Source organism: Delphinus delphis, chromosome 7 (genome assembly GCF_949987515.2).
Source record: "Delphinus delphis chromosome 7, mDelDel1.2, whole genome shotgun sequence".
NCBI classification, from domain to species: Eukaryota; Metazoa; Chordata; class Mammalia; order Artiodactyla; family Delphinidae; genus Delphinus; species Delphinus delphis.
This window is the reverse complement of record NC_082689.1, coordinates 113,358,921-113,373,424: the sequence shown is the minus strand read 5'-3', so window position 1 is coordinate 113,373,424 and position 14,504 is coordinate 113,358,921. Positions and strand designations below refer to the sequence as shown.

Sequence of the window (14,504 nt, the reverse complement as noted above, 5' to 3'; positions counted from 1 at the left end):
TACTTTTGTAATTTTCTTATTTCTAGTTGTGGCCTTTTCTTTTCCAGTTAAAGAAGTCCCTTTAACAATTCTTGAAAAGCTGGTTTGGTGGTACTGAACTCTTTAAGCTTTTGCTTGTCTGTAAAACTTTTGCTCTCTCCTTCAAATCTGAATGATAGCCTTGCTGGGTAGAGTATTGGTTGTAGGTTTTTTTCCTTCCATCACTTTAAATGCATCATGCCACTCCCTTCTGGCCTGCAAAGTTTCTGCAGAAAAGTCAAATGATAGCCTTATGGGAATTCCTTTGTAAGTAACTTGTTTTTCCCTTGCTGCCTTTAAGATTCTCTTTTTAACTTGTTTTTTTAAATTTTATTTATTTTTGGCTGCATTGGGTCTTCATTGCTGTGCACAGGCTTTCTCTAGTTGTGGTGAGTCGGGGCTACTCTTCATTGCAGTGCACAGGCTTCTCATTGCGGTGGCTTCTCTTGTTGTGACGCACAGGCTCTAGGCACGTGGGCCTCAGTAGTTGTGGCAAACAGGCTTAGTTGCTCCGCGGCATGTGGGATCTTCCCAGACCAGGGATTGAACCCATGTCCGCTGCATTGGCAGGCAGTTTCTTAACCACTGCGCTCCCAGGGAAGTCCATCTGTCTTTAACTTTAATTTTTGCATTTTAATTACAATGTGTCTTGGTGTGGATCTCTTCGGGTTGATCTTGTTTAGAACTCTCTGTGCTTTCTGGACCTGGATGTCTGTTTCCTTTCTCCCAGGTTAAAGAATTTTGCAGCTATTATCCTTCAAATAAGTTCTCTGCCCCTTTCTCCTTCTTCTGGGGCCCCTATAATGTGAATATTAGTACTCTTGATATTGTCCCAGAAGTCTCTTAAACAGTCCTTATTTTTAATTTTTTTTGTTCAGTTTGCATGATTTCCACTGCAGTCAGTTCACTGATCCATTCCTCTGTATCATCTAATCTACTGTGAATTCCTTCTAGTATATTTTTTATTTCAGTTATTGTATTCTTCACCTATGTTTGGTTTTTCTTTGTATTTTTTAACTTTTTGTTATGCTTCTCATTGTGTTCAATCTTCTCCCAAGTTTGTTGAGCATCTTTACAGTCATTGCCTTGGAAACTTTACCAGGTAGATTACTTATCTCCACTTTGCTTCTTTCTTCTGGCCTTTTATTGTGTTCTATCATTTGGAACATGTTTCTCTGTCACCTCATTTTGCCTAATTCTCTGTTTTCACTTCTGTTCATTAGGTGGAATGCTTACGTTTCCCAAACTTGAACAAGTGGCCTTATATAAGAGATGCCCTATGGGGCCCAGCAGACCACTCCCCTCTGGTCACCAGAGCTGTTTGTTCTGTGGGTGCCCCCTCTATGGGCTGCATGGACCCTTCTGTTGTGGTGGGCTGACTACTGTGGGTGCAGTGGTACACAGGACGGTCCTCAGCACAATTGGCTGCCAGACTCAGCCTCAGTTAGGTCTGCCTGGATGCTGGTGGGCAATGCCGGGTCCTGGCACAGCTGGCTGCAGGACCCAGGAGGTCCTGGGGCTGGGTCTGGCCCACTGGTGGGTGGGGTTGGGTCGTGGGCACACTGGTAGACAAGGCTGGGTCTCCACATGGCTGGCAGCTGGCCTGGGGGCCCTGGAATTGTTACAGACTGGCTGGTGGACAGGTAAGCCCCCTGTGCTAATAAGCTAGAGGAGGACTCCAAAATGGTGCTTGCCCACACTAATGTCCTTGTGGTAGAACAAGCTCCCCACGATGGCTGCCAGGAGCATCTGTGTCCCCAGGATGAGACCCAGTTACCTCCTGCCTCTCTGGGAGGTTCTCCAAGATCAGCAGGTGGGTTTGACCCAGGCTCCCTTCAAATTAGTGCTTCTGCCCTGGGTCCCAGAGCATGTGAGATTTTGTGTGTGCCATTTAGGAGTGGAGTCTATATTTTCCACAGCCTTCTGGGTCACTTGAATATAAGCCCTACTAGCCTTCAAAGCCAAACATTCTGGGGGCTTGTCTTCCCAATGCAGGACCCCCAGGCAGGGGAGCTCAGTAGGGGGCTCAGACCCCACACTCCTTGGGAAGAAGTTTTGCAGTTATAATTATCCTCCTATTTGTGGGTCACTGACCTGGGATGGGAGCATGGGTCTTGACTATACCATGTCTCCACCCCTCTTAACCATCTCATTGTGGTTCCTTCTTTGTATCTTTAGCTTCAGAAAATCTGTTCTGCTAGTCTGCAGAGCATTCTCACTGATAGTTGCTCTGTAAATAGTTGTAATTTTGGTGTGCCCGTAGGAGGAGGTGAGTGCAGGTCTTCCCAATCTGCCATCTTGGACAGTCTCCTGTATCATCTAAATGTTAAGTTCCAGGGCCCTAACTTTTAGCAGCAGTCTTCTTTGTTCTTTAATGCTATTAGTGACTTCAGTTAAAACGTGATATTAGCTGATTGATAGGTTATGTTTTAGCCATTAATGCTAATTTTTAGTTCAGTGATTAGCTCAATTAATCAGTCTTCTAGGTGTCAAGCTCCCTTACAGATGTTAGCAAAAAAAATGAACAAGGGGTAGGGGAATGGCCTCATCCAGGTCCTCTTCCCAGGACCATGTGCTGCTTTTGTGCATCACCATGCAGCTACAGGGCGGTAGTTCTGGTCCTTGGCAAAGTAGGGAGGTCTGCAAGGGCACTGTGTGTGCTCTTGCTTTTACTGTACATAGTTCTCTCCTCTTTCACTGGTAACATTCACCTGTTTCAGGTGTACAGAATTCTTCCAAAATAAGCAATCTGATGTTAGCAATTATTACTAAATAATAGATTTATATATTGGGAGTTCTTTTCTTCAAGTATTTACATTTTAGACTACTCTTCTCTATGGAATGAAAATTATTTTTTTTTTGTTAAAGGAATTTAACGCATTTCTAAGCAGAGAATTTGTGATATATTGCCTTATCATTCCCAGGAAAGTTTACCAAGTGTCTACTGTGTCCCTGTCATCACTGGGTGGTAGGAATACGGAATAAACAAGACATGATCATCACTACCCAAGTAGTTGTGAATAGCTATTTAATTATAATTACAATAAACACTATGAAGCTGTACATAAAGTACTATAGAACATATAATAGGGAGAGGTAACCTGAGACTTCCTTACCTTCCTTGATTTTAATTCACCTCCTCTCTCCTTTCCATGCATAGTTTATGACTATTTGCATATTTGGAGTATTTTTCATTTTTGGCAGCTTTTTTAAATGTGATTTTTAAAATACAATTTAAGTTTTAAAAAAACTTAGAAGTTGAAGAATACTAAAAGGAACTCCTGTGTACTTTTTGCTTGGGTTCACCAGTTGGTGTCCTTTGATCTGGAACATTCCTCACCCTTTCTTTTTTTGACCGTGACATTATTGAAGAGAGCAGGCTAATTATTTGGTAGCTTGTCCCTCAGTTTAGGTTTGTCTGAGATTCCTCATTATGATTCAGGTAGTGCATTATTTGACAGGTTCCTTGTCTGTACATGTTTGAACTATAAAAACAAGTTTAGAGTTTGAGATTTATTTAGGTATGATTTGTGTTTTCTTAAACCAGGAAAAAAAATTGAGGACATAACTGTCATGGGGTTATCTTTTCTTTACTCAAACTAGTTTAGAAAGCTCTTACCAACCTCAGTGATTCATATTTTTCATTTCTTGTTTTAAAGACAGATGCACATTATTCCATACTGTCACTTCTTCTATGTCTGTCTGATTCTCCTTCAAACAGCAATTATGTGGAAACACCAAGAGATAAAGAAGTGGGTATGTTACCAAATGCTTTTCATATATATAACAAATAAAAGAGAAATTGGTTTTATGACTTAATTACCAGACTTTGAGATTTTATAAAAAGTTGTAAAACAAATCTGAAACTAAAATATTTCTGTTGTCTTAAGTGCAATTATAGTTGTAAATTTTCTTTTAAAATATGAGTTCTGACTTTGTAAGTTAAACTTTCAGTTATATAAAGAGAAAAATCACTTTTGAAGATAAAGAAATTAAATTTTTTAATGTATTAGAATGTCAACTTATTGAATGTTTCAATATTTTTGAACTTTCATTTCCCAAGTGTATTTTATTATGAGTTTTGTTAGACTTTTTACTGTAATTTGGGGTTTTTTTCCCACATATTTTTGATCAAGCTGATGAAATTCTTCTGCTGTATTTTAGAAAAGAAAGACGATTTCGACTGGGGAAAATACTTGATGGAAGGTGAAGAAATTGACCTTGGCCCAGATGTAGACACACCAGTAAGTAGCAGTGGTTTTGCTACTGAAAATATAAATACATGCCAAGTTATTTAGATGATTTTTATGGGTCCTTCTGCCCTACAGCAACTTATCTAAAACAGGAACACTCTTCACTAAATTAGAGTGGTTTATTATGGAAGTTTTATTAAGATTTTGCACCCAAACATCGGTACTAGGAAGTTGATCAGAAAATATATGTATCCCTTAAGGAGCTGTAAATCTTGGGATTTTGCCACCAAAACTAATTCCATCCTATAATAGTAACTTTCAAGATATGTAGAAAAAGGTTTTTATTTGATAAAGTTTTTGCTTTTCTTCTGAAATTTTCTTGATCTTTTAGTCTAAATAGCTCCAGTTGTTAGGTGCTCTAAGGGTAAGGTGTATTGCCTTCTTTTAATTAGAATTGGTCTGAAGAAAGTGAAGATGAAGATGATCAACAGCCTTTAAGCAGAGAGGACTCTGGGATTCAGGTGGACAGGACACCATTAGAAGAACAAGATCAAAACAAAAAGCTGGGACTTCAAGTCAGCTGGAAAGGTAGTGTGTGTTCTTAGATAATGGCATCATTTTCTGATAGAAGAATTCTCTAGAAGGAAAGGCAAGCTTTGAGAATCAGTTCCATGTGGTTTAAAATATTGGTAAGCTCTGCCGTCCTTAACAACAAACCTTTTTAAACCATTAGATCTTTCTTCTGTAGTGCCTAAGAAGTAGCTCTATAGAATTAATGTTGAAAGGGCATTTACAGTGCAATTTTGGTCTTTTTTTAATATAGTTCTGAGAACTTTGTTAGTCCTAAATGGTTTTCTTTTCTTTTCTTTTTCTTTTTTGAGAAGGATTGGCTTTGCTAAAGTTAGTGACTAAATAAAAGGAAAAGATCCATACAATTTAATTTTAAATTTGAATGTCTGCTTTTTCAGTTTTTAGTAAAAAAAATATGAATTGGTAGAATCCAGAAAGAGCTGGAAACAACCTTAGAGATTAGAACATCTAATCCTACTTCTCATTTTGTAGATAAAAAACAGAGGCGTGGTTACAGTGTTTTTCCCACGGTCACAGCGGGGAAGCTAACCCCAGAAGCTGGGGTCTGTGACCTAGCCCTGTTCATTGTACCTGAACCTTGCCAAATGCACATAAAGTAGTTAAAGTTGATTTAGCATGCTAACGATTTTCTGCTTTCTTTTCTCTTCCCTTTCTTTTTCATTCTTGAATTGGACCTTTAAGGGTAGAGTGTGGGTTAATCAGCTCAGAGCATGTGAGCAGCAGCAGCAGCCCGTGCAGGGCCTTTTGGTTTAGTTTATTTCTTCTCTTCTGCCCTTTCTGATTCTCACTCCCCTTTCCTTTTCTCTGCCAACCCAGTGACAGGCTCCTGTTCTAATGTATTTGATATCTGTACTCAAACATGTTGAGTTCTTGTAAAGTACATTGTTTTGGTTGGTTGTATTCCTTTTTTAAAATTACATACTGGTATTATGCTTTGTGTAAACTCTGTTCTGTTCTTCTTTTCATTTAACTCTGTTTTAATCTGTCCATGTCACTCTGTGCATATCTCTTCTGTTGCTCCTAATGGCTGAGTAGGATGCTGCAGTTTGCAGTACCTCATTTCTGTAATTGCTTCTCTTGTGGACAGGCCTGAACTGCCTTCAGCCATTCTCCCTAATGCCATGCCGAATTATGGACCTGGTCCACAATCTCATCCCTACTTGATTAGGACCCCGCCTCTGATTTGGTCTGCTGTTTTCATTTGCATTTGTCTGACTACACAGGATAAGTACTTGGGATCAGTCTTGCCCCTTCTACGATGTATCCATTGACATCCTTTGCTTGCTTTTCTTTGGAGTTTCATGTCATTCTTGCCCATCCCCACACTTCAGAGTTCTTTGTATATCTAGATAGTAATTCCTAGGTTTTAGACATTGCAATTTTCTTCCTCTAGTTAGTCACCTGTATGTTCATGGTATCCTTCAAACAGAATCTGTGATTTTTAAAAATACCTTATTGTACTCAAATCTGAATTTTTCATGGTATGGTTAGAATTTGGGCCTTGATATTTTTCTCTAAAAGAACATTCCCCTGTATTTTCCTTCTGTTTGCTTTTTTAGAGCTTGTGTTTAGCTCTTTAGTGACCACCAGATCCTCTTTTATGTATGAAGTGAGGTTAAAAGGTCCAGCTTATTTTTCTCCCATGTCATGAGCAGATTTCCCAACAGTCCATTCTTTCCACACTGCTTTGTGGTTCTAACATTATTATGTATCTATACACTTATTTATTTCTGAACATTCAGTTCTCTTCCCTGAGTGTGAGTTGTGGAGGAACAGACTTTTTATTTATATGGCTTTGTACTGTGTTTCAACACATAGAAGGCAAGTTTCCCCCTCACCTCCTTTACTCTTTTTCAAAATAGGCTTAGCTATTTGTGGGCTTTTATTCTTCTAAAGACATTTTAAAAGTTCCTTTTTAAAAATTCAGCTGGAATTTTTATTGGGATTGCATTGAATTTATAGATTTAGCTTGGGGAGATCTGACATCTTTACTATGAAAATATCTGCATTTATTCTAATTTTTTAATGTCTTACCAGATTTTGGAAATTTTCTTTGTAAAGACCTTAAGTCTTTGTTAATTTCTATGTATGTTAATAGTTCTTATTGTGAATAGTGTCTTTTTTTGTTTTATTTATTGCTGGAGTAGGGGGACACTTGTTTTTTGTAAATTATTCTTATATCCAGCATTCTTGCTGAACTCTCATACTGCTTATATATTGTTGATTCCATTAGGTTTTTTGCATAGACAATCAGTATTGTTTGCAAATATTGACAGTTTTATCTCCTGCCAGTTCTTCTTTTTTTTTAATAAATTTATTTATTTTATTTATTTATTTTTGGCTGTGTTGGGTCTTCGTTGCTTTGTGGGCTTTCTCTAGTTGCGACGAGCGGGGGCTACTCTTTGTTGTGGTGCGCAGGCTTCTCATTGCAGTGGCTTCTCTTGTTGCAGAGCACGGGCTGTAGGCTTGTGGCCTTCAGTAGTTGTGGCGCGTGGGCTCAGTAGTTGTGGAGCACAGGCTCAGTAGTTGTGGTACACGGGCTTAGTTGCTCTGTGGCATGTAGGATCTTCCCAGACCGGGGCTCAAACCCGTGTCCCCTGCATTGGCAGGCAGATTCTTAACTACTGTGCCACTAGGGAAGCCCCTCCTGCCAGTTCTTATACCTTATATCTTCTTAATGACATGTTAACCGTGTCTCTTTCCTGGCCAGCCCTCTAGTCTGCAGAGGAAGCAGTGACAATGAGCATGGGTTTCCTGGAGTGGTTTTTATCCCAAGAGGGTTGCCCCTGAAATTCCTTAATTAAGTGTGATAGTTTTTGGCATAGGTTCTGGATATGTGTCCTTTGTAAAATTAAGACTTTTATTCCTGTTTTTCTAGGAGTCTTTAATTATAAATAAGTATTGAACTTTATCAAGTGCTGTTCTTTATCTGTGAGATAATTCTATAATTCATCACTTTTACTCTAGTACTTTACTGATAGATTTTTTTGATAGTGAATCATCCTTGAATTCCTGAGCTAAACTTCCTTGATCATTCTGTTATTTTTTTACTATAGTACTGGATTGGGTTAGCCTGTTTTAATTGAGAATTTTTAATCTTTATTCTTCGATGAATTACTTTTTCTATCATGTCTTTATCTGGTTTTGGAAGCAGGGTTATATTGGCCTCATAAAATGTTAGACAGCTCTCCCTTTTTCTGTTTTCTACAACAATCTGTATAAGATAGCTAATCCTTCAAACCCTGCTACTAGTCCTGAGGCTTTGGGGGTGCTTGGGAACATCTTAGGTTACCATTTCAATTTCTTTTATGATTATTGAATTATTCAAGTATACTGATTGTGTCTTTTTATTCATGGGTCATTTTAAAATCGAGTATTTTTTTTTTTTTTTTTTTTACTTTCTAGCAGTGACAATTAAATTTTGTATGTCTGTGTGTGTGTGTGTGTGTGTATGGTTTTAAGTAAATGATTATATATATAAATGTTGTTGGGTAGCTGTTATTTTAAAGACCCTTTGTCAATTGAATATTTGAATGGAATCATAAGTCCAGATATTGTAGCAAAGCTGATCAAGTATTTTGTTGTTAACTCTTATAACTTAAATGTAAATAAATTCCCTTCCACTAGATGAGTCAGATGCCCGAAGCTGGCTGGAACAACATGTGGTCCGTCAGTACTGGACAGTCAGGTCCTCGAGGTTTCCTCATAGTTTACATTTGCACTCCAATCTAGCTGCTGTCTGGTAAGAAGCTATTTTCCATTTCATGTGTTGATAGAGGAAACTTGGATGTTTTAATATTTGGTTTTGAATTGTGACTTAAATCAAATGCTTTCTTGAACTTTAACAGTTTTCAAAATTGAAGTATTGAATTTACAGTGTTGTGTTAGTTTCAGGTATACAGCAAAGTGATTGTTATACATACATACATTTATATATGTGTGTGTGTGTATATAATCCTTTTTCAGATTGTTTTCCATTATGAGTTATTACAAGATGTTTAATATAGTTGCTTATCCTATACAGTAGGTCCTTGTTGTTTACCTGTTTTATATGTAGTAGGGTGTATATGTTAATCCCAAACTCCTAATTTATCTCTCCCCCTGTCTGCTATCCCCTTTGGTTAGCAGTTTCTATTCTATGCCTATGAGTGCAATTATGTCTTATAAATAAGTTCATTTCTATCATTTTTTTAGATTCCACATATAAGTGATATCATGTGATATTTGCCTTTCACTGTCTGACTTATTTCACTTAGTATGATAATCTCTAGGTCCATCCATGTTGCTGCAAATGGCAGTGTTTCATTCTTTTTATGGCTGAGTAATATTCCATTGTGTGTATGTGTGTGTGTGTGTGTACCACATCTTCTTTATCCATTCATCTGTCCATCTTTTGATGTACATGTAGGTTGATTCCATGTCTTATCTATTGTAAATAGTGCTCCTATGAACATTGGGGCTCTGTTTTTAGTTTTTTAAGGAACCTCTGCACTGTTCTCCATAGTGGCTGCACCAATTTACATTCCCACCAGCAGGGGAGGAGGGTTCCTTTTTCTCCAAATCCTCTCCAGCATTTATTATTTGTAGACTTTTTTTTTTTTTGTAGGACGCGGGCCTCTCATTGTTGTGGCCTCTCCCGTTGCGGAGCACAGGCTCCGGACGCACAGGCTCAGCAGCCATGGCTCACGGGCCCAGCCGCTCCGCGGCATGTGGGATCTTCCCGGACCGGGGCACGAACCTGTGTTCCCTACATTGGCAGGCGGACTCTCAACCACTGCGCCACCAGGGAAGCCCTATTTGTAGACTTTTTAATGATGGCTATTCTGACTGGTATGAGATGATACCTCATTGTAGTTTTGATTTGCATTTCTCTAATAATTAGGGTACTGAGCATTTTTTCATGTGCCTATTGGCCACTTGTATGTCTTTGGAGAAGTGTCTTTAGGTTTTCTACCCATTTTTTGATTGGGTTGTTTGTTTTTTTTCAAATTAAGCTGTATGAGCTGTTTATATATTTTGGAAATTAATCCCTTGTCATTTGCATCATTTGCAAATATTTTCTCCTTGTCGGTAGGTTGTCTTTTTGATTTGCTTATGGTTTCCTTTACTGTACAAAAACTTTTGAATTTAATTAGGTCCCATTTGTTTATGTTTCTCTTTATTTCCATTACTCTAGGAGACGGATCCAAAAAAATATTGCTGCGATTTATGTCAAAGAGTTTTCTGCCTATGTTTACCTCTAGGAGTTTTATAGTGTCCAGTTTTATATTTAGGTCTTTAATCCATTTTGAGTTTATTTGTGTATATGGTGTTAGAGTCTGTTCTAATTTCATTCTTTTACATGTAGCTGTCCAGTTTTCCCAGCACCAGTTATTGAAGCGACTGTTTTTCTCCATTGCATATTCTTGCCTCCTTTGTCGTAGATTAATTAACCATGAGTGTGTGGGTTTATTTCTGGGCTTTCTATCCTGTTCCATTGATCTATGTGTCTGTTTTTGTGCCAGTACCATACTGTATTAATTATTGTAATTTTGTAATATAGTCTGAAGTCAGGGAGCCTGATTCCTCCACCTTCATTTTTCTTTCTCAAGATTGTTTTGGCTATTCAAGGTCTTTTGTGTCTCCATACACATTTAAAATTTTCTTGTTCTGGTTCTGTGAAAAATGCCATTGGTAATTCGATAGGGATTGCATTCTGTAGATTGCCTTAGGTAGTATGGTCATTTTAACAGTATTGATTCTTCCAATCCAAGAATACGGTATATCTTTCCAGCTGTTTGTATCCTCTTCAGTTTCTTTCATCAGTGTCTTACAGTTTTTGGAGTACAGGTCTTTGACTCCTTAGGTAGGTTTATTCCGAGGTATTTTATTCTTTTTGATGCAATGGTAAATGGGATTGTTTCTTTAATTTCTCTTTCTGATATTTCATTGTTAGTGTATAGAAATACAACAGATTTCTATATATTAATTTTGTATCCAGCAACTTTACTGAATTCATTGATAAGCTCTAGTTGTTTTCTGGTAGCGTCTTTAGGATTTTCTTATATATATTATCATGTCATCTGCAAACAGTGACAGTTTTACTTCTTTTCCAATTTGGATTCCTTTTATTTATTTTTCTTCTCTGATGCTGTGGCTAGGACTTCCAAAATTATGTTGAATAAACGTGGCAAGAGTGGGCATCCTTGTCTTGTGTCTAATGTTAGAGGAAGTGCTTTCGCCTTTGAGTATGATGTTAGCTGGGCTTATCGTATATGGCCTTTATTATGTTGAGGTATGTTCCCTCCACACCCATTTTTTTTAGAGTTTTTATCATAAATGGATGTTGAATTTTGTCAAAAGCTTTTTCTGCATCTGTTGAGATGGTCATGTAATTTTTATTCTTCAATTTATTAATGTGATGTATCACATTGATTTGCAAATGTTGAATCATCCTTGCATCCCTGGGATAAACCCCACTTGATCATGGTATATGATCCTTTTAATGTATTGTTCAAGTCAGTTTGCTAGTATTTTGCTGAGGACTTTTGCATCTGTGTTCATCAGTGATATTGGCCTGTAATTTTCTTTTTGTGTGATATCTTTGTCTGGTTTTGGTATCAGGGTGATGGTGGCCTCGTAGAATGAGGTCAGAAGTGTTCCTTCCTCTGCAATTTTTTGGAATAGTTTCAGAAGGATACGTGTTAACACTTGTCTAAATGTTTGGTAGACTTCACCTGTGAAGCCATCTGGTCCTGGACTTTTGTTCGTTGGGGCTTTTTTTGATTACTGATCCAATTTAATTACTGGAAATTGATCTGTTCATATTTTCTATTTCTTCCTGATTCAGTCTTGGGAGATTGTACATTCCCAGGAATTTGTCCATTTCTTCTAGGTTGTTCATTTTATTAGGCGTACAGTTGCTCGTGGTAGTCTCTTGTGACCCTTTGTATTTCTGTGGTGTCAGTTGTAACTTCTTATTCACTTCCGATTTTATTGATTTGGGCCTTCTCTCTCTTTTTTTCTTTTTTTTTTTTTTTTGATGAGTCTGATAAGCAAATTACCAAATTTGTTTTTTTCAAGGAACCAGTTCTTAGTTTCATTCATCTTTTCTATTATGTTTTTGTCTCTATTTCATTTACTTCCACTGTGGAGCTTTATGATTTTTCCTTTTACTAATTTTGGGTTTTATTTGTTCTTCTTTGAGTTAGGTTTGTATCACTATAAACATCCCTCTTAGAACTGCTTTTGCTGTGTCCAGTAGGTTTGGATCGTTGTGTTTCCACTTTCATTTGTCTCCAGGTATTTTTTTATTTCCTCTTTGATTTCATCAGTGAGCTGTTGCAGACTGTGGTTTTCTTGCTTCTGGTGTCTGCCCCCTGGTGGGTAAGACTGGTCCAGGGGCTTCTTCAGGCTTCCTGCAGGAGGTACTGGTGCCTGCCCACTGATGTGTGAAGCTGGGTCTTGTCCCTCTTGTGTGCAGGGTTGTATCTGTGGGCATGTGTAGGGGTGGCTGTGGGCTCAGGAAGTCTAGGCAGCCTGTCTGCTGAGGCGAGGGGCTGTGTCCCTGCCCAGTTTGTTTCACCTGTGGCATCCCCACACTGGAGCCTAGAGCCTACTGGGTGGGACCAGGTCTTGGTGCCAAGAGGTCAGCCTCCATGAGAGCTCACACAGGTGAATGCTCCCTGATATAGCCACCACCAGTGTCTTGTTCCCAGGATGAGTCACCAGCCATCCCCCACCTCCCCAGGAAACCCTCCAAGACCAGCAGGTAGGTCTGGCCCAGGCACCTATCATATTGCTGCCTTTGCCCTCAGTCTCGGTGCTCATGAGATTTTGTTTGTGCCCTTAAGAGTGGAGTCTCTATTTCCCTCCATCCTGTGGAGCTCCTGCAGTCAAGCCCAACTGGCCTTCAGAGCCAAATGCTCTGGGGGCTCCTCTTCCCGGTGCCAGACCCCCCAGACTAGGGCATGCCTCACGTGTGGAAGAACCTCTATAATATAATTATTCTTCGGTTTGTGGGTCACCCACCTGGGGAGTATCAGATTTGATTATATCACGAGTCTGCCTCTCCTACCTGTCTTGTTGTGGTTCCTTCTTTAATATTTTCTGGTATGTTTCAGTGTTTTTTATCAGTTTTTCTTTCCACAGTTAGTTGTAATTTTTCTGTGCTCATGAGAGGATGTGAGCTTAGGGTCCTTCTACTCTGCCATCTTGGCCGCTCTCCTCAGTCACTTATTCTTCATAACACTTCGCACTTGCCACTTAACCTGTGATCAGTTCCTCATCGAACTAGCTCCGTTTGCCTGATGAGCAGCAAGCCAAATGCTGAAACTCCAAGGTTTGCAGCGGAAAGGGTTTATTCACAAGGCAGCCAAGTGAGAAGGGAAAACAAATCTCAAATCTGCTTTTCCTTGAAATTTTTAACAATTCCAATTAAGCAGGGTTTTTTTTGTTTGTTTGTTTGTTTGCGCTACGTGGCCTCTCACCGTTGGGGCCTCTCCCGTTGCGGAGCACAGGCTCCGGACGCGCAGGCTCAGCGGCCGTGGCTCACGGGCCCAGCCGCTCCGCGGCATGTGGGATCTTCCTGGACCGGGGCATGAACCCGTGTCCCCTGCATCGGCAGGCGGACTCTCAACCACTGCGCCACCAGGGAAGCCCTAAGCAGTTTTGTTATTTAATTATTATTTTTAAAGTGAAATTATTTAACTATAATCTGTCTTTTGATTTGTTATTTTCAAAGTGGATTGGTTTATATTAGGCCATTTATTTGATTTCTGTTTTAGTGTACTTACTGCAAAAATAGCTACTATTTTTCCAAAACAACAATACATAGTTTTAAATATTTGCCTAAGTCGGCAATAAACTTAAAATTGCTCTGAAAGTGCTTCTCTGACAGTATTTCAGTTGACTTGTGAAAATGAATATGGGAGGAAATTTAAAGTATGTATTATGTTTATTTGCTTATCGATTACTGGTTAAATTACCACTAAATTACACATATTCTTTGAGACTTCTACTTTTACTTAATGAGAAATCTTTTCATTGACATTTGATGTTTGTTATCTAATAGGGACCAACACTTGTACACCAGTGACCCATTATATGTTCCAGATGACAGAGTTTTTGTTACTGAAACGCAGGTTATTCGGGAAACCCTGTGGTAAGACCTGTTAACCTAATTCATAGTCTAAAGACTTTATTAATGAGAAGCAGAATTTTGGTTTTCTGAAGAAAGGTGTTTGAGGGTTTTTCACATGCATATTAGAAATAGACCATTAGGTATGAACCCAAATCAGGTCCCTGTGGACACCTAAATTTGGATTGGGAGACTCAGTAAGCCCAAACTTTAGAGTCAACCATGGAGATTTTGGTATATTTACCTCTTTTCCATTTAAATACTGTCATATATGATTTAACCAAGATTAGACTATCACTTTTTAAATATGTGAATTCAAGTTAAGGTTTCTAATTTTCTGCTTACTGCTTTTTAGGCAGAGCACATCAGTGAGAGTTACCTGTGCCCTGTACCTAGGAACCAGGAATCTCAGAATTTAGACTGTGTTCACACAAAAATGAAGATGAAGAATGTAACATGTAGTGCTGTTACTACTGAGATTTCCAGTTTCTGGTTCTCTCTTCCATAAAATATAATACTGACATGCTTAAAAGTGGGAAGATCTGTTTGGACCATCATGTATGTGAGGAAATGTTTTGACAATA

General features: G+C 38.7%; 1 protein-coding gene across 5 annotated transcripts in view; it reads left to right on the top strand.

Annotated features, from left to right (window-relative positions):
- Positions 1-14,504, top strand: part of TUBGCP5 (tubulin gamma complex component 5) — a 56,911-nt gene that overhangs the window by 19,731 nt on the left and 22,676 nt on the right. For all 5 annotated transcript variants that reach the window (XM_060017034.1, XM_060017033.1, XM_060017035.1 and 2 more), the window contains 5 exons: positions 3,678-3,774; positions 4,183-4,262; positions 4,664-4,799; positions 8,430-8,544; positions 13,855-13,944. In XM_060017034.1, the coding sequence (XP_059873017.1) occupies positions 3,678-3,774; positions 4,183-4,262; positions 4,664-4,799; positions 8,430-8,544; positions 13,855-13,944 (518 nt within the window). The remainder of the gene's footprint in view (positions 1-3,677; positions 3,775-4,182; positions 4,263-4,663; positions 4,800-8,429; positions 8,545-13,854; positions 13,945-14,504) is intronic.